Source organism: Trichomonas vaginalis, chromosome II (genome assembly GCF_026262505.1).
Source record: "Trichomonas vaginalis G3 chromosome II, whole genome shotgun sequence".
Lineage (NCBI taxonomy): Eukaryota > Parabasalia > Trichomonadida > Trichomonadidae > Trichomonas > Trichomonas vaginalis.
The window spans coordinates 7833484-7851794 of NC_067204.1; the positions used below are offsets into that span (position 1 = coordinate 7833484).

General features: G+C 33.3%; 6 protein-coding genes and 1 pseudogene across 7 annotated transcripts, besides 2 other annotated features; 2 read left to right on the top strand and 5 right to left on the bottom strand.

Annotated features, from left to right (window-relative positions):
• Positions 1–57: 57 nt before the first annotated feature.
• On the bottom strand, positions 58–3949 carry TVAGG3_0504320 (osmotic avoidance abnormal protein 1/WD repeat membrane protein family; the record flags this gene model as incomplete). The annotated part of the gene is made up of 1 exon (XM_001326473.1): positions 72–3887. The coding sequence occupies one exon, from the start codon at positions 3885–3887 to the stop codon at positions 72–74; it is 3816 nt and encodes a 1271-aa protein (XP_001326508.1).
• A 432-nt stretch (positions 3950–4381) lies between these two features.
• TVAGG3_0504330 (adipor/progestin receptor-related family) lies at positions 4382–5263 on the bottom strand (the record flags this gene model as incomplete). The annotated part of the gene is made up of 1 exon (XM_001326474.1): positions 4437–5258. The coding sequence occupies one exon, from the start codon at positions 5256–5258 to the stop codon at positions 4437–4439; it is 822 nt and encodes a 273-aa protein (XP_001326509.1).
• A 54-nt stretch (positions 5264–5317) lies between these two features.
• Positions 5318–5685, top strand: TVAGG3_0504340 (uncharacterized protein; the record flags this gene model as incomplete). The annotated part of the gene is made up of 1 exon (XM_001326475.1): positions 5323–5547. One exon carries the CDS (start codon positions 5323–5325, stop codon positions 5545–5547), a length of 225 nt encoding a protein of 74 aa, XP_001326510.1.
• A 362-nt stretch (positions 5686–6047) lies between these two features.
• TVAGG3_0504350 (protein ubiquitination) lies at positions 6048–8341 on the bottom strand (the record flags this gene model as incomplete). The annotated part of the gene is made up of 1 exon (XM_001326476.1): positions 6221–8254. The coding sequence occupies one exon, from the start codon at positions 8252–8254 to the stop codon at positions 6221–6223; it is 2034 nt and encodes a 677-aa protein (XP_001326511.1).
• Positions 8342–9263: 922 nt separating this feature from the next.
• TVAGG3_0504360 (uncharacterized protein) lies at positions 9264–10192 on the bottom strand (the record flags this gene model as incomplete). The annotated part of the gene is made up of 1 exon (XM_001326477.1): positions 9282–10178. The coding sequence occupies one exon, from the start codon at positions 10176–10178 to the stop codon at positions 9282–9284; it is 897 nt and encodes a 298-aa protein (XP_001326512.1).
• Positions 10193–13038: 2846 nt separating this feature from the next.
• Positions 13039–13086: a mobile genetic element.
• Positions 13087–14400: 1314 nt separating this feature from the next.
• Positions 14401–18311: part of a mobile genetic element that runs on past the window's edge.
• On the bottom strand, positions 14512–15145 carry TVAGG3_0504390 (annotated as a pseudogene). The gene has a single exon. A coding segment is annotated over exon 1 (634 nt).
• On the top strand, positions 16668–17837 carry TVAGG3_0504400 (protein of unknown function, DUF4106 family; the record flags this gene model as incomplete). The annotated part of the gene is made up of 1 exon (XM_051236749.1): positions 16668–17837. A coding segment is annotated over one exon (1170 nt), but the record flags the coding sequence as incomplete, so codon positions are not given.

An 18311-nucleotide genomic window follows, 5' to 3' on the forward strand; every position in this document is an offset into this window, starting at 1 on the left:
TCCAATCCGAAATATTATGTTGCTTAATTTTATAAAAAAAATTTAAAAAATATAATAAAAAAAATTAAATTTTAAACAATCTTCGGATTTGGTATTAATTCAGGAGTTTCAACATGAGTTCCACAAATCTGGCATGTCTTTAACTCACCCATTAACTTGTGAGAAGATGGGAATTTGCAGTTTGGACACTGACACCAATCATCCTTTGTCATGTGCATTCCTGTGATTACATCGTAAGGAATATTTGTCTTGCAAGAAGCGCAATACAATTCAGAGATAGGAATATCAGCACCGCAAACAGGGCATGGAGATGTAGGTTCAGCAGCTTCAGATGTGTTCTTATGTCTGACTGTTTGAACGATCTTCTTCATCAAATCAGGATTAATTTTTCCTTCATATTCAGGAGAAATTAATTTTGTTGCAGCTTCGTATGCAGATTTCTTGTATCCAGCACGCGAACATTCTACAACTGTTGATGCCAAAATATTTGCAGCGTGTTGAGGGAACTTAGAAGCAAACTTGGAAACTCTTCTAAGTAAGAAAGCAGAAATAGTTCTATCATATTCTTTCATTGGTTTAATCAACAAATACGAGTGAATGATCATCAAACTTTGTTTCATTTCACTTGAAATCTGTTGATTATGTTTCTCAAGCTGGCAATAGATATCAAATAAGATATCTCTTGACTGCCTGTATTCTCCTCTTTCTCTGTAATCATCAGCTATTCTCATGGCTGTAACAGCTGCTTCGTTGAACTGTTTCATGATGATAAACATTCTCAAGAGATATCTCAAATCTTTCGATTGAACATTTGCTGACAAATAGTCCAATAATATATCTCTGATTGTCTTGTTTTCGACCTTTTCTGCGAGATCCAAAGCACCATCCAAAGCTTCAGGGCTTCCATCAGCCATGTAGCAGTTCATTGCGCGTTCTGGATCACCGCTCTTTGCATAGAATTTCGCTGCAGAAATGTTGTCATTTCTTGCAGAGAAATATGTTGCCAAAGCATCGTATTGTTGCTTTGTTCCATTGTCGCCAATTAAATCAGCCAATTCATCCATCTTCTGGTGCAATTCGGCAATTCTAAATGCGTCTTCGTTTCTTCCTGCAATGATCAAGAACTCTATTGCATATCTGAAATTGCCGAGTTGTATGCAATGTTCTGCAACAGCTCTGCAAGCATCTGCTGTTGGATGTGCACGAGCAATTGCTGTTGCTCTGTCGAGATTGACTTTTAGTAAAACTCTAACTAATGATTCCCAGTCATTAGCACGTTCGAAAGCTGTTGTTGCAGCTTCTAATTGGCCAGCTCTTTCTAATTGTTTACCAATAGAAACCAAAACTTTCGAGTCATCGACTTTTGGAACTAAATTTGCAGCAGAATTCAAGTCATTCGCGCGAACATAACATTGTGCGGCAGAGTTGAATTGGCTGACTTGAGAATACAGTTGCGCTGCTTGCGAGAAAGCAGATAATCTCTCCAATATTCTTGCGCATTCTGTAACTAAATTTGTGTCTTTAGTTTTCTCAAGTTGTTTCATTCCTTGTTCAACCTTTCCTGCCAAAATCATGCATCTGATAATTCCTGATCTACTTCCTTTCTTCAGTTCAGGAGTCGTCAATGCTGCTTTGTATTGCTGTATGGCTTGTGAATAATTGCCTGTTAATTCGTTCTGGCGGCCACTTTCGTAACTGAGCTGAGGAATTCGAGATGGATCGAATTTTTCAGCGAGTTGGAGAGCGGAATCGAATTGCAATAGAGCTGATCTCATGTCTAAAGCCATTTCTGGTCTACTGGATTCCAAAAATGACTTCTGAGCTCCATTGAAATCTTTGTTTAGCATAGAAACATATCCCCTCAAAAATGAATATTCTTCTTCTTTTTTGATGGGATTTAAGATGCTGTAATTGCATGCATCGCCACAGCAAGCATAGGCATCAGCTGCAATCTCGATTGCTAAGGCAGATAAAGCGGAATCTGCAACTTCTTTGATCAAACTTTTATCTCCAATTTTCAATGCAACTTGAAGAGCTTTTCTGTGCCTGTGGATTGTTAGTAATTGTCTAACACTATCAGGAGTATCCTTTCCGATGTTGTTGTGGCTTGGCATGATGAAAGTTTGTTCAGTTGATTGGGCATCGAGGAAAATGAGGGTTCCATCGAAAATTCCGAGTGGAGCTTTTAAGTTTGAGATCTCAGCAGTGCATAGCTGCTTAAGTTCTGGTCCGGAAACGTTGTGGTCGGTGATATGATAAACAGCAACTGTATTTGGAGCGAAAACAGCAAAAACAGAGCGGTCTAACATATCAAACATTGCTGTGGAAGCATCAATCTGCTTGCCATTCGTTGATGTTGTAACTTCTAATGTTGTCCTCTTTATTGGATTAAAAATAAAGATGCCGTGGGCTGAATCAATGAAGATAAATCTTGTTTCACTTCCATTTGCACGGATGGAAATGATAGGATTTGGATGTTTGTAGCCATCAAGAAATGCTTGATTGCGAACATTGAAGATTCTGACTGTTCCATCGTCTGTGGCTAATAAGAGGAGTGGAGCTGTCAAGCAAAATGAAGTTACTTTTGCATTGGTGTCGAAATCTGGAAATGTGAATGGTTTCTTCGATTTATCAAAATAGTTTAGCATTACTTTTCCGCCCATAAGAACTGCAAAAGCTGTTTCACTAACTTGTATTGAGTCAATGGTCGCTGAAAGCTCAGTTTGAGAAATTAATTCACAAGATTTCGAATCGTAGAAGTAGCATTTGTTGTTGAATGATGAAGCTACTATCTTTGGACAGATTCCAAGCTTCTGCGGTTGGTAATCTACATTGATTGACTTTGTTGTTTTCTTGTGCATGTCATAAACAGCGAGAGAAGTCAAAGATTGACTGTAAACGCATATTGTTCCGTTAGAAGCGCTCAAAATCGGTACTTCTACTAAGTAAACAAGAACAACTCCATCATCTGTTCCAACAGAACCCAAAGAACCATCGGATGTTAAAGAAATTGAGGTAACATCGCCATTAACATCATCAGGGAAGTGTATTTGTTCATCAATGATGTTCTTAGGATCATCTAAATTGATTAATTTAACAGATGGACCGGAACCAACGAGAGCTTTTGTATGAATGGAATCAGCAGATGAAACTGATGATGGAAATGCATGTCTCTGTACAACAATCTCTGAATCAAAGTTGACAAGATAGAATTTTCCGTAACTAAATTGAACGTAAACGAGAGAATTCGTTAATGTAATGCATTTAATGATTTTGCCTAAGCTCTGCTCGAATGCAAGCTTCTGTGGAGCAGTTCCGTTGACGTATTCCCAGAAATATAAAGTTGGAGAATTTGAACTTGCGAAAACAAGGGTTAAAGTACTATCGACTGTAATGAATTGTGGGAATATAGGTGTGTCTCCGATATCTTGACGTGCGAGAACCTTTCCTTTTACATCTGAAACTGATATTGATTGATCTGCTGAGCAAAGAGCTAAATGTGACTTAGAATTCCATGCACCATCAACAATAGCGCTATCATGTGTACCTTGGTAGTTTTGAGACTGTTGACTATTCAAATCGCAAATCCAAAATTTTCCTTTGTCTGATCCTACTGCGAGAAATGAGTTTCTTTTAGAGCATTGTAGCCATGTTGGTATAAATGGTGCTTCAATTTGACTGATTTCAACTGTTTGTACATTAACAACGCATAATTCGGCTGTATCTGAGCTGGAAGCTATTAAATACTTGGATTGTGAATCCCACTCCAAGAATTTTGGATATGTAATTGGAACTGAGATTAATTTCTTTCCATTTCGATCATAAACGAAAATATTGCCATTATTTCCGACAACAGCTAGATATTTCGAGTCTCTACTCCATTTCATGATTGGATTTGAGCCCGAACCTAGATCCGTTGCATCGATTTTAAAAACAAGTTGCATGAACGTTAATAATTAATTATTTTTTCTGCGTGAATTTCAAATATACATGTAAGGTTTCAGATTAGATTTATATATGTTCTATGTTATATGAAAACCATTCTTCGTGGAAATACGGCAATAATTACAATATTTGTTCAGATTCCAATGACAATTCATCAAAAAATCAATATTGAGTTCATTCGATAAGCAAACGTGAAATTAATCACAATAAAATGTGAAACTTTGCAGGAATTGGTCGTTGAAATAGTTTCATATTGATATCATATTAATTTGGATGATAGTCTATTATTACTCTATTTGTTTTGTTTAACCCCTGGTTTACATTGCAATATTATGAGTTTATTGTGTGTTTCCAATATAAAATTTCAAAGATAAAAGTATTAACCAAAGTAAAGGTAAATGTACTGATGAATAAACTTGTATTCTAATTTGATTTACTAGGAGACATTTTTTACTCAAACAAAATGATTATATAAATAAAATTAATATAATTTATCTCATGGCTTCGGTTGAAAGGCAACCAACAAAGCTTCCAACTGATGCAGCTAAATGGAACCAAAAATGAGAATGGAAGCACCATTGAAATACTCCACCTTGTGCGCAGCGTTCTGGAAGCTTTGATGCTCTAAAGAATATTCCAACACCTTCTAATGCAATGGTTATAATTCTTAAAATGAGCATTCTCTTGCTTTTAGAATTCCATCCATAAATTTTGATTCCGTGAACGAAAAGTGGGAAGCAGGTAAGTGCGCAAATTGAAAAAGAAACTGTTCTAAGTGTGTATAACTTTCTTTTGAGGATAATTGGAACACTTCCAATAATTAAGATTGCAAGGACTGAAAAAACTGCAATATATATGTACATTAGATCATTACGTCTGTTATGAAAGAATGCAATAGTGTCTACAAAGTCATATGAAAATATTTGAATTGCAATTCCAGAAACATCAAAATTTAACATGATATCATATAATTTTCTATTATAATTTCGAAATGTGTGATACATTGAAGATGTTATATATGTGTATGCAGTGATTAAATGTAATGCCAAAAATCGACCAGGGAAAAAGCATCCTCTGACAATAAAAAAGATACCTGCAATAAAGTGTGACCATATGTTAGATAGATCGGTACTGGGAGTTGACCAAATATTCCATATAGTTTTCAAATTAATTGGCTGCCCAATCATAATTTTGTATCTTGTCATATATTCATTATCACATAATACATCTTTGAGGTCTTCCCATTCTTTTTGTAAGACTGGATCGTCTGTATCAAACTTCTCTGGGTGATATCGATATTTTCCACGATTCATTATTATAAATATTGCCAAATAAAATTGAAATTATTTTACATGTCAGAAATTAAAAAAATCAAGAATGGGACTTACAAATAGTAAAGCTGAAGAATCAGAAATACTAGATAGTCTTGTTCCACGTGTATTTCGTGTCTGCATTACTGATTTGTCAACAGAGCATTTAACAGATAAAGAAAAAGCTAAAATCGATCGCTACGTTTATACTTTTGCCCAGACTTACTTACGAACAAAAGAAAGAGTTGCGGAGCAATTTTTGTTATCAGATTATTCCGATTTCCTATATTAAAAATAAAAAAAATGTCTATCAACCGAAAGTTCTACTAGAAATTATTGTATCATTAGCTTCTAATGTAACAATCAAGTTTACCATTACATTTTTAAACTTAAATAGACTGTTTATATTAACCTTCAACATTTTTTCTATAATGATTAGCCAATACTAGTAGATTCGATAATATTTTGTTCTTAAATTATTATGTTTTTTATTTTCATCTGATAATTTGTAATAATAAAAAATATGAATCGATAAATATCAAAATTATGGACTATAATTTTGAATAAATGAATAAGATGCTTTGTGCACACATATTTCATAACCTGTAAACTATAGCCTTACAAGATAAATTTCATCGATCATTTGTTCGGATGTCTCTGTTTAAAAACGAAAAATCAGAGGTGCTATGAGTAGAGATGAATGTTTTGATAGTAAATTTTTCGAAATTAAAAGGGAAAAAAATAAATGTTGAATTCTGATTTGTGAAAAAAAATAGTAATAAAAGAAAGATCGCTTTTAGTACATAAGATTATCAATTTTATTTTCCCAAAGCATATGAATCAAAAGATCGAAATTGAAATTGAAATTTTTTTTTTTCGAGACATAAAAAATATATATATAAAACAACAACTACAACTACAAAAATAAATAAAATATATATATATATACAAAAATACAAACACAATTAAATAAAGTTAACAACAGGTGAATTGTCCACAGGCGACAAACCCATTTCATCTTCATCAGGAGGTTCAATCAAAGGATGTTGCATCAACAACTCCGCGATCTTTGGATGGCTCTTTGTGTAGCACAAAGGAACTCTGTTTCTCCTGTCCTTTATATTCGAATTTGTTGTTGGACAACTCAACAGAACTTGTACAGCTTCAACTTTTCCATTTCTCACTGCATAATGAAGAGGAGCCATTCCGTAAAGATCCATGACATTAGGATTGATGTTCTCCTTTTCACATAATAATGCAACAACTTCTGCAAAACCGTTTTCTGCAGCGAGGTGAAGTGGTGTCCAACCTTCGCTGTCTGTTAGATTGACATCTACTCTAGGACAGGAAAGAAGGATACGAACCATGGCTGCGAAACCTGCTTCTGCTGCGAAATGAAGTGGTGTCTTTCCATTGTTATCGGCTGTGTTTACATCAACGGTCGGAATTTCGAGCATGAAGTTGACAAGCTCTGGATAACCACTCTGGACAGCTATTGATAACGCGGATAAGCCCCATGATGACTTAACGTTCCAATCTAATTCAGGTAAAGCGCAGATTTTCTTGACTACACGTAATTTGCCACGGAAACAGGCCATCATTAATGGTGTAAAGCCCATATCGTTTTGGTCGTTGATATTACAACCACCGCGCTTGTAAACTTCCATGACAATGTCGTCGTGACCGTATTCAGCTGCATAATGCAAAGTACTGTTACCGCTGAGGTCTTTGAGGGAAGTATCGACCTTAGGATGGGCTAGTAACATACGTGTGATGTCGCGTTTTCCGTTTCTGATAGCGAAATTGATTGGAATTTGGCCGGAGTTGTCTCTTTGGTTCAAATCAACACCGTGACACATGAGATCGACTGCACCGATTAAATCGCCACAGCTGCAGCACTGCATGAAGACAGAACCTAACCTTGGTATTTGATGGTTAATATCGTCGGGGAAAAATCTTTGGACAAATTCGAAGACGTCTCTTCTGCGAGCCATTGTAGCAGTATGCGCTACGCCATTTGTTGGTAAATGTAATTGAGATACAGTTCTTATTATTTCGAAGTTTCCACCAGCAGCAGCAAGCTGTGGGATCGTATATAAACATGTCGATGGAGCTGTGACGTCAGCGCCGTGAGAAAGACAGTAATGGAAAATTTTTGATGCGCCAGCGAAAGCAGCAAATTCGGTGATCGTTGCTGATTTAAATGTCGACGTAAGTGGTAAAAATGTAATATTTGGAATTGTCTGTCCTAAGTCGAAATCAGGTTGAGAAGCTATTTGTTCAAAACTTGCGATATCATCATCCCAAATAGTAATTACTATTGGATCTGGGAAATTGTTGTTTCGAACTGCACCCGCGAGTTCTTGCCAAACCTCATAAGAAAAAACAACTGAATTGTGGAAGCAATCTGAAAAAGATTGTTTAGTTTTCATTGCTTTGCTACAAAATTCGTCTGCAACGATGTAAAATTCAGGATCAATCCTTTGTATCATATCTCGGAAGAAAATAAAGAAGTATACAAGAGGAAGCTCAGATAATGGGCATTGCTGATGGTAATGTTTCATTGCTGCGACTATTTCTTCCTCAGAGATGTGATATGATTTCCAATAAACTGCGAAGAATTCAGCTTGTGTTAGCCTTGCAGATATATGAGGAGAAAGAAAGTCTGCATCAAGCATAAATTTAAGAATGACGTCTTTTATGTGAGCTAATTTGTTATTTGGCCCAGCTAACTTATTTAAATTATCGCATAATTGAGCAAAAATTACGTTATTTCCAGAGTATGTTTCCATAAATTCTGCCATATTACAGCATAGCCTTAAGATTCCTTCATCTGACTGTGCTATACTGGTAGAAGCTAATACTTTCGCAATATCTGCAGGATAGTGTGTAGGAAGTTTTTCTAATAAATCTTGAATGGTGATTCCGAGGCGTACGTCCCTATAAACATCATCTGGAAAGAGTTTTTGAAGTTCCGCATCAGCCTCAGGAGTGAGCATTTAATTTGGAATAAAGTATAGAATTTTTTTGACACCCATCACAATTTATTGTTATTCGGTATCAATTTTTATGAGAAATGATCGAGGGCTATGGTTTAAATATTTGCATATAATGTTGTAATCAATGTATGCAATAATTTTTCTTTGAAAAAACAAGATTTTTTCGGATTATGAATATACATATGGAAAGACGATTTCTTATGAGTCTTTGTTCTCAAACTTTTTGAATGATATTCGATTTTTGTCATAAGTGCCGACCGTACATAAATCTTTTTTTGTATTTGAGGCCCTCTCTTTATTTTTACAACATTATGACAATTTAATTCAAATTCGTTTAAAAATTAAAAAGTTGAATAAACCACTGCGAAATGATGAATATTATATGAAATAGAAGTGATTTCACGAAAAGTGATTTTTCATTCATTATTTTCAGAGACGAATTTATTATCCACATTTTAACCTACAATTTGGTTTAAGTGGTATTGTCGTTATTCCAAAATTAAAAATTAAATCAAACAAATTTTTTCATTGGGATAACAATTCTGTTTACGTATTTCAATTATGCAAAATCATTCCCAATAACGTTGTGTATTTAAAAAGTTATCCAAATTGATATTGCAATTCAGAATTTCAAAGCATTTCTATCAAATTGATTCGAAATCCAGTAAAAAATGGCTGTAGTAACTAATATATCTACCTGTTGACGAATATCAATTTAAAATTTTCTGAGTTACGAAATCGAAATTCCTCATAAAATCGAACAATTGGACTTATCGATTTTGGTCTAACTTATTATTAGGATTGTAATATATAATTATTCTTAATATATTGATAATATTTATAAAACGCCACAAACAATAAGTGTATTCAAGTCACAAAGTTCTGAAATCTGGTTATTTCCTTGTTTCTATTATTAGGCTATGATATGCAAGATTAAAGGATTCTTTCCCTTCAAAGGATAAAAAATAATATTTGAATTTTGGTGGGTAACCCGTAAGAAAAACTCAAATGGATAAAATAAACAGTTTTACTGATTAAATGTCATATATAATCCAAATTTGATAGGGAAAGCGTAATTAAAGTCACGCGAAGCTGTAAGAGTGAGATTAAATTCATCGTTAATTTGCTTCGAAACAGAAACCTTCAGTAATTTAGCTGTATCGGCTGCAACTTCATAAGTTGTTGAATTACGTTTGTATTTAAGATCTCCAACTAAATAAACATGATTTGCATATTCAGCGCCAATATGACCTTTGAAACCTTTGTATGTTTTGCTCTTTAGTATTATAGAGAACTTTTTATCTTTATTTTCGTATTGAAGCTCAAGATCTGCATATGGAAGCCTGAAAGCTGCATAGTAAGTGGAAGAAAGTAAAGTATTTTTATCAAGTGGATTGAAGTGAGCAGCAAACGTAAATTTTGGAACTCTGACTGAAAAATGTGCACCAAGATTATTTAAGTGGGAAGATAAGAGTGAGTAGTCCAAATCTAACATGCTGTCAAATTGGACTGTTCGATTAAATGTGAAATATAACTTTGGCTTAATTATTTTTGTTTTATTGTCAAAACTTGTCTTGAGTTGAACAAATACTGGTTGATTCTTCATCTTAATGATTGGAGTACGTGTGTTGACCATTACGTTAGAATCACCCAAAAGGAAGAAAGAAACTGAAAAATAATTTGTCGGAAGCTTTGGAATAATCTCAATAAATTGACTTTCTTTCTCTACTTGGGCTTTAAATCCGAACATATTGTTAAAATATGAAGCTTGTAACAGTGGAAAATCAATAGCCTGATTAAATCCATTAACAGCAATCTGGAATGAATATTTCTGACCACCAACCCTTAGTTGGCAAACGTTCATTCCTTTGGTGAGATTTTTTCCGCAATCTCTAATGAGAACATTTTCGTCGAAGAGTGACATTGAAATGACTAGAGAGAAATGCTTTGAAAAAATATGAAATTGGTGTTCATAGAATATGAAAAATGAATATCAAAGTCTTTAAGTCGCTTCAACCTCAGTTCTGAAAAAAATATCTAATCAATTCAGATACATGAGTAATTAAATGCTGATATTTATAAATTTGATTGGATAATATTGATAAACATCTAGATGATTGGGATTATATCCACAAATTTCATTTTCATGAGAATTTTTGACCGTTTTAGATCTAAATTAAATTGGATGCGGATTACTTTGAAGAATGTGACATTTTTATATCTTAAATTTTAAAAAATGTTGATTGTTTCAGATAATCTCTGAAATTAACTCACCTTATATCATTTGTACTTGAATTCTATATAAATTTAATGCATTGTATGTAATCTTTTAAGTCATTGATTTGTTCTCCTAAATACGCACTAAAATTCAGGAAATTTAGCTGAATTAATCACAGAATTAAAGTTTCGGCGAATGAAAAGAAGTCCGTGATAATTATGTTAATTTATGAAATATTTCATACATATAAGAAACGATTAATCAATCAATAGGAACTATCAGTACCATGACCAAAAATTTCTGAAGAAACTTCATCAAAGACGAATTTGAATTTATAATTATCATCAAAAATTAAAATTTCAATTTTAGTTGGATTTCTATAAATTGAATGAAAAATGAAACGTTAAATCGAATTGATTGTTTTAATACGATTAAATGATCATGAAACGATGAATCAATCAATAGGAACTATCAGTACCATGACCAAAAATTTCTGAAGAAACTTCATCAAAGAGGTAGGGCAACGATAGAAAATTTTTGGAAAAAAAGTTCGGAGATCTTAAACGTATCATATTCCCTGCATGGTTTGGTATCTTCCGCCATGCGTTGTGCCAAACATATTGACACTTTCCAATAATTAATTTATGGTATGAGTCACAGAGTTAGATTATAAAAAGAAAGTAAATAATTGCAATTAGAAATCATATATGTCGGAAATCAAATGTTGATGAGCAGAAACCTTTTACTCATCATAAAAGAGATAAATCACTAAAGATTTGTATACATTAAAATTTGATATTTGGTGCTCGAAAACTGTCTGATGGGACTCCTCCAAAATGAACCAATCTATCGCTGAGGACCAAATTAGATGATGTGGATGGTGTATTCTCTAATTCTAACTTAGGAAGAATGGGAACAAAACGAATGACGACAACAACATGTCAAACATAGATTAAATATCTATGAATCAATAAAGTATACGTGCATTGAAGGTGATAACGATCACTTGAGGCTTATAACTCTTTGACTAAATTATGCAATAATTAAATATAATCATTTTTATATTTTTATACTGATAGTAATTAATATACTATCCTGCTTAATAAATGGTATGATCAAATTTGTTTGAAAATTTAATTATGTATATGAAACTATGTCTTCTATATAAAAATCAAAATTTTCGGACGAACCTAGATTGAACCTTTATGAAAATCTATCATTTTTGTTAATTGAGTTAATATGAATCTTTTACATATGTATATATAGCATTGATAGCTTATATAATCATGGTTTATTCCATATTAACATATTTTTTCAGTTAAATTTGTTAATAATATCATGTAACAAATTAATTCAAGATTAGAATGTCTACAAAATGCTAACAAATAAGAACAAAATAGATTTCTCGACTTAAATTTTAATATGGAGTAGTTTTTCGTTTAAATCTAATTAAAAATGAATAAAAACTTATCTTGTACTATTTTCATTCAAAGATTTTAATAATGTAAATCATGCATTTTCATAATTCAGCACAGTTCTTTTTAGAATTAAAGTTGATGAGGATGATATTTGTGATTTAAAATAATTTGTTAATGTTCACCTTTTATTCATCACCTTGTGGTATGCCCTAAAGCAATAGCATTATCAATTCTGCTGAATTGATCAACTCAAAATTCCAAAAAAAATTCAAAATTTCAAAAATGAAATTAAACAATTGGAATTTTCACATGAAAAAATCAATTTCGAAAAAAATTTGGAAAATCAAAGTATTTGATAATTAGTCAAATAATCAATTTACATCGTTTTTACTCATAAAAAACAACTAATTTTTGATTTTGATATCATATTTGATAAATACTCATTCCAGAGTTGACGTAATGTATTAATTATTGTTAGAGATATTGCTTTCGCAGCAAAATTCTTATTTCATGAAAGAAAAAAAAATGATTTTATTCCAACAAAAACAAGTAAACAGATGAATGGAAACGTACTATATTTTCATAAATGTAGTAATCGGCGTGTCGGCTTTTGTTTATCATGTTCGAGTCAAAATGTATTAACTTGTAATAAGAAATATTCGAAGATTATATGAAGTATTGAGCATTCTTTGTAGAAATATTTGTAATTCATTACTAACATATATAATAAAGTTGTTTTTTTTCCCTTATTGCAATAATTTTGTCTGATTTTAATAACTTTTCATGTATACGAGTTGTGTGAATATGCATCATAATATGCGTAAATATACTTATTTGGACGAATAATGTGGTTGCATAATGGAGGTGCTAAATTTTGATTTTTTAATAGGGGGCTTTGGTATGTATAATCATGTTCTTATCTCAACGTAGGAGTATTGGTGCAATATGATTAAAATTTACGAGGTTGATCTTAAATTGAATAATTCTGGAGTATAAATCACAATGCAGCTAATTCTATGTTAAAGATAGATACAGATTGTAGTAATCAATTAGGGAGTACAAATTCATTCTTTCATTTCTGTCGTATTGAGCAGAAAGGAAGAGATCATAACCCTAGGAAAAAAAGCCCAAATTTGTCACTTTTCATAGTACGTTAAACTCAATTCGCTCGGCGAATGCCGAGCACACGTACTCATCATTCAACAAATATTCTCATTCTTTGGTTATTATAGTGCCAGACAACACAAGATTTCAAAGAATTACTTGAGTTTTCAATTAATCTTAATCCGATTTAGATTTATCGAGAACTCCATCATCACAATCACATACTTCAGTGCGGTAACTACAATTATCCATATACAGAAGGAAGTCTTTTCGAACAACTCATTTGGAGTCTGTTTTGGAAAGAACTTCTTTCTGTCCGACTTAATTTCATAGTTCCTGATCAACCAAAAGACAGAAACCACACACTATCTACTTAGGAAAGGAGTTCTTTCTAAATCTTCCTTAAATTGAGATTTTACGAGAGATAACCCTTCTATTGCACTTAAAAATGAACATTTTGATATCTTTAGTATCACACATGGTCATATATAGTATTTCATCTACATGAATACATTCATCTTTCGAAGTCTCTCATTAAATGGGAGGCTTCGAAAGATGAATCGTTTTATTCATACAACTTTAAATCTCGAACACATTTTAGAGAGTGAGTATATCATTTTATTCTTGTTTTGAGTTTATTCTGATTCAAAATTGCAGTGAAAACAGAAGTTCACACATCATATCTGAATGTGAGCTCATCTATACTTATACGATCTCAATACCTCCACTCTAAGCATAAGAGGTGAAGTTATATAAAAATTATCAGATGCGTTGAAGTCTCAAAAGTATTGCTGAATGCTTGTTTCATATTTGTCCAAGTAGTTTCAATGAATAAATGTATTGTTTTTTTATAATTTCGATTTAGTTTTAGAAAATATTCAATATAAACCTTTATTGTGTTATTTACATCTCATAAATTCTCTGTCTAAATCATATAAAAGCGCGTTTTACCCCTATGAATCAAGAAATTCATTCAATATTCATGTATATTTATTAAATTTATACGATTTACTAATAATCAATATTATATCCTCATAAATAGCAATATATTTTGGTAATCTATGATAATCATATACAATATTTGAAATCAAAATTTTCATTAGTTTAGGTTCCTTGTTAATAGTAAACCATTATATTTATTACTAATAATAAAATCTATGTGTCGTATTGAAATTCAATAAAATTACTTATTCGCGTCCAAAAAAACAAATTAGATAAAATTTTTCTTTTTTATGTAATTTTTGTTTTCATTTTTCTCAAGATCCTAAGTTATGTTTTAACTTTTGACATCATATCCAAAAAAAAAAAAAAAAAAAAAAAAAAAAAAAAAAAAAAAAAAAAAAAAAAAAAAAAAAAAAAAAAAAAAAAAAAAAAAAAAAAAAAAAAAAAAAAAAAAAAAAAAAAAAAAAAAAAAAAAAAAAAAAAAAAAAAAAAAAGGTAGTGGGGCTTCCAGGGGCTGCGCCCCTTCTAGCCCCGAAGATGTTTAGTAAAAAATGAGGTTTTTATTCGGAAAATTGTTAGTCTTCTGGTGTGAATTCGGAGGACTCTTCTTGGATTGAGTCTTGTGGTTCATCTTCTTGAGTAGAGTCTTCTTCTTCAACATCAAAGTCATCTGGTGTATCGAACTGAATGTATGAAAGCCAAATGTTGTATGTGTTTTCCAATTGGCTTTCAAACTTGAGATACATTCCATGCATGAGTGTTATTTCAGTTTCAACGTAGAGTTGCTGACGTGGCTTGAAGACATGCATGAGAATTGGTCCTCCAAATTCGTCCTTGAAAAATTTGCAGTAGCAAACATAAACTGAGATAGAGTCTCCTTCTTCAATGTCTTCTGCTTGGTTAACGAAATGAATAGCAATTTTGCGTACTTGAATTGTGTTGTTGTCTGAGTAAAATAATGGTTTGAACTTGGGGTTGAGTGAGCTAAGACATTGCCATTTTGCTGTTTCTTGTCCGTACTCACGTTCTTCTTCGTCATCCTGATATCCATAACTCTTTAATTTGAATTCGACCCAAAACTGTTCGACTTTTTTTGCAGCTTTGGGTGGAAGACTTTCAATAAGCTGACATATAGTTCTGTCAACCATTATCTTTGTTATTGTTGGAAAATAGTTGACAATTGTGTCACCTAATTCGAATGGGTCAGGTGTTTCTTTTTGTAGTTTGGTAAAGTCTGCAAGAACTTTGTTGAGTTGTTCACAATATTCTTTGTTAAAAGTTGCAGGAACTCTTTCTTCTGGCTTTGAATTGAAGTATTCTTCAGACAATCTGAGTAGTATTTTGCGTAGTTCAGCGTTGCTGTGGTTCTTTGTAATACGGAGCTCGTTTGGTATTGTTTTTGGTAGTGAAAGTGGCTTTGGATTGAGTGAATTGTCTGTTCTGCTTGGAGAATGTGTAGATGCTGCAGTTTGATATGAGGCTCTAAACCTGTGGGTGCTGAAAGTTTGCAAGCAATTTCTTCAGGTGAATTTGGAGCGAACACGCTAGCGAATGCCATTAGACAAAAATGAACTGTTTTTTTCGGACTACTCATAGAAAAGTTTAAAATAAACCGTTTTCGTCAACGGTAACCCCTTCTTATAATTTATTTTATTAATAGTTACCGTTGGAAAACCGTTCCATCTCAAATATTGAATGAACTATAAACGTTTTTTGTTTTCTATATATACTTTTTTGTCCAACGGTAAAACTTTTTACACAACGGTTTTTGAGAGTCGTCGCCGTTGACTTTTTTGTAGAGCACTCAAAATAGTGTAACTTTGTCTGGACAAGTAAGGGTCTATCGTCGCTACAGGAAAAGTTACAGGCGTTCCAAGGAAGTATACTTTGAGAAGCCTTTTTCCCTTATAGAATGAGATAGGACGGTTATTTTACAAAACTGACAACACTTTGACCGAGTAGTTTTTTGTGCTGAACAAGAAGTGTCATATAAACATCTGTCAAAAACCGCTTTTTAACTTCACTTAAAATGCCACGTAAGCTACGTAAGAATATACGTAAGAGGAAGAGAGCATTGAAACATCCAATAGTAAGACTAACACCACAACAACAGTTGCAACAACAAAAATGAATGACCCCACTATGTTGCAACAAATGTCAAGCAATCCTATGCTTTTAAACCGAGTTGTTGGTGCACAGAGTGGAGGTTTAAGAGCGGCACTTTTAGCGAAAATGGCAGGCTATGGTGGAGCTGCAGACGGAACAGCATATAACCCTCAAAGTCAAATGAATTTGAGTTCACTCAAAAATCAAATAACAGATGTCAAAAAGTCAAACATAGATATACAGAAGCAAATAAGTGAAAACGAAAAGAAACTAGAATATGACAGACACACAAAGAAACTCAATGAGTTAAACGTAGAGAAAAAGAAGAAAGAAGAACAATTGAAAGAACTAAGTACAGAGGAATATGCGAAAAAAGTGTCAGAAAAAGCAGCAGAAGTAGCAAAAATGGAACAAGATGTCATAAATTTGAAAAACCATACTACTCGATATAAAGTACTGAAAGATGAAGAGATAAAACAAAAAAGCCCTGAAGACATATATGGATAGCGATGAGTATAAAAAAGAAGTTGAAGCAAATGTAAAGGCAGAAAAACTTTTACAGTTGCAAAACCAAACCGTACAGTATGAAAACTTAGCACAAGAAAGTAAAAATAACGACGCGGCTATGCAAAAGGCAATGAAAAGCGCAGAATATATAAAAGCTAACAATGACTGGTTAGATGCCCAAGCCAACGCTAAAGCAGCCCAACTCATAGGGTCAATAAGGACAAAAATACAAGCGGATGAAGACAGTTCAAATGAAGCTTTAACGAATGCTGACTTTAAGAATGCCTTCGAAGCTCTTCATAGTAAGGTGAAACAAGTGAACGACTTCTCATCTGGAAAGAAACTGAAGTCTGAAGGTTTCGACAACGAGTTAAGAGAAGTAGCACAAAATATGACGAAAATAACAGATGCAGCAACGAGACAGGCAGTTCAAAGTGCCTATGACGCCGTTAGAGCAACCGTTGTGGAAAGTCAAGAAAAAGAGTTACAACAGACCAAAAAAGACCTAGTAAATGCTTTCTTAAGAACGAAAAGTCAGGTAGGACATTATGCTGCAGATGGAACATATGTGCCAGCTGGTGGAACTTATATACCAGCTGGTGGAACTTATATACTAGCTAGTGGAACTTATATACCACCAAACCCTCCAAGAGAAGCACCTGCACCAGGACTACCTAAAACATTTACATCGTCACATGGACACAGACACAGGCATGCACCAAAACCAACACAACAACAACAACAACCAGCACAACAACCAACACAACAACCAGCACAGCAACCAACAGTTCAAAACCCTGCACAACAACCAGCACAGCAACCAACAGTTCAAAACCCTGCACAACAACAACCACAAACAGAGCAAGGACATAAAAGAAGTAGAGAACAAGGAAACCAAGAATTCTTAAAAATGCTTAAAGAAGACTATGGTTACCCAGATAGTATTGACTTTAGTGACAGATATAAAGAAGCTATTAGAAAGTTCAAGGAAGGAAATACTGACCCGAACCTATTTAGCTTTATGGCTCAGCACCAAATGGGATATAATTTCAAACCTGGAAAATACAAGCTCGCTAAGGGATATGATTTAATAGCATATCATCCAAATGACATGACTGAATTTACTCCGAGATATTTGGTGTCAGAGCTAAATGATAATTCAACTCTCTTCATGAAACGCGTAAAAAATAGAGACGGAACGAAAGAAGAAAGGTTTATGAGTCCGGATGACTTAGATAGGGAACTTGTTAAAAACGGTCTCGGAATATATGAAATGCCAGCAGATGAGGTACAAGAAACTCCACAGGAAGAAGTTCAGATACAACCAGACATGGAAGAAATAGTTCAGCAACAACAGCTAGAAGAGCCTGAAGGAAACGAACAAGTCCCTCCTTTGGAAACTAACTTCACAGAACTAGATGAAGATTTGGAACAGCCGAAAAATCTTGACCCTCAACAAGAGTATGCGGAGAATATGGAATCTTTCCAAGAGTCTAAGAAAAATTCGGCTGACATAGTAGAAGAATATCGAAAAATGTTTGCCGACATACAAAAGACTCCAACATCAGATGAAAATATTCAGCATAGAATGGAAGAACTGAAAGAAATGTACGCAAATACAACAACCCTTTTTACTTACGAGCATTATAACGTTCAATCTTCGGATGAACTCGGTGAAAATAAAAGGTTAAATTTCAAAAACATATAGAAATGAAACATTGTTTAAAGTTCATTCAGAACCTAACCAATATGGAAACAAACC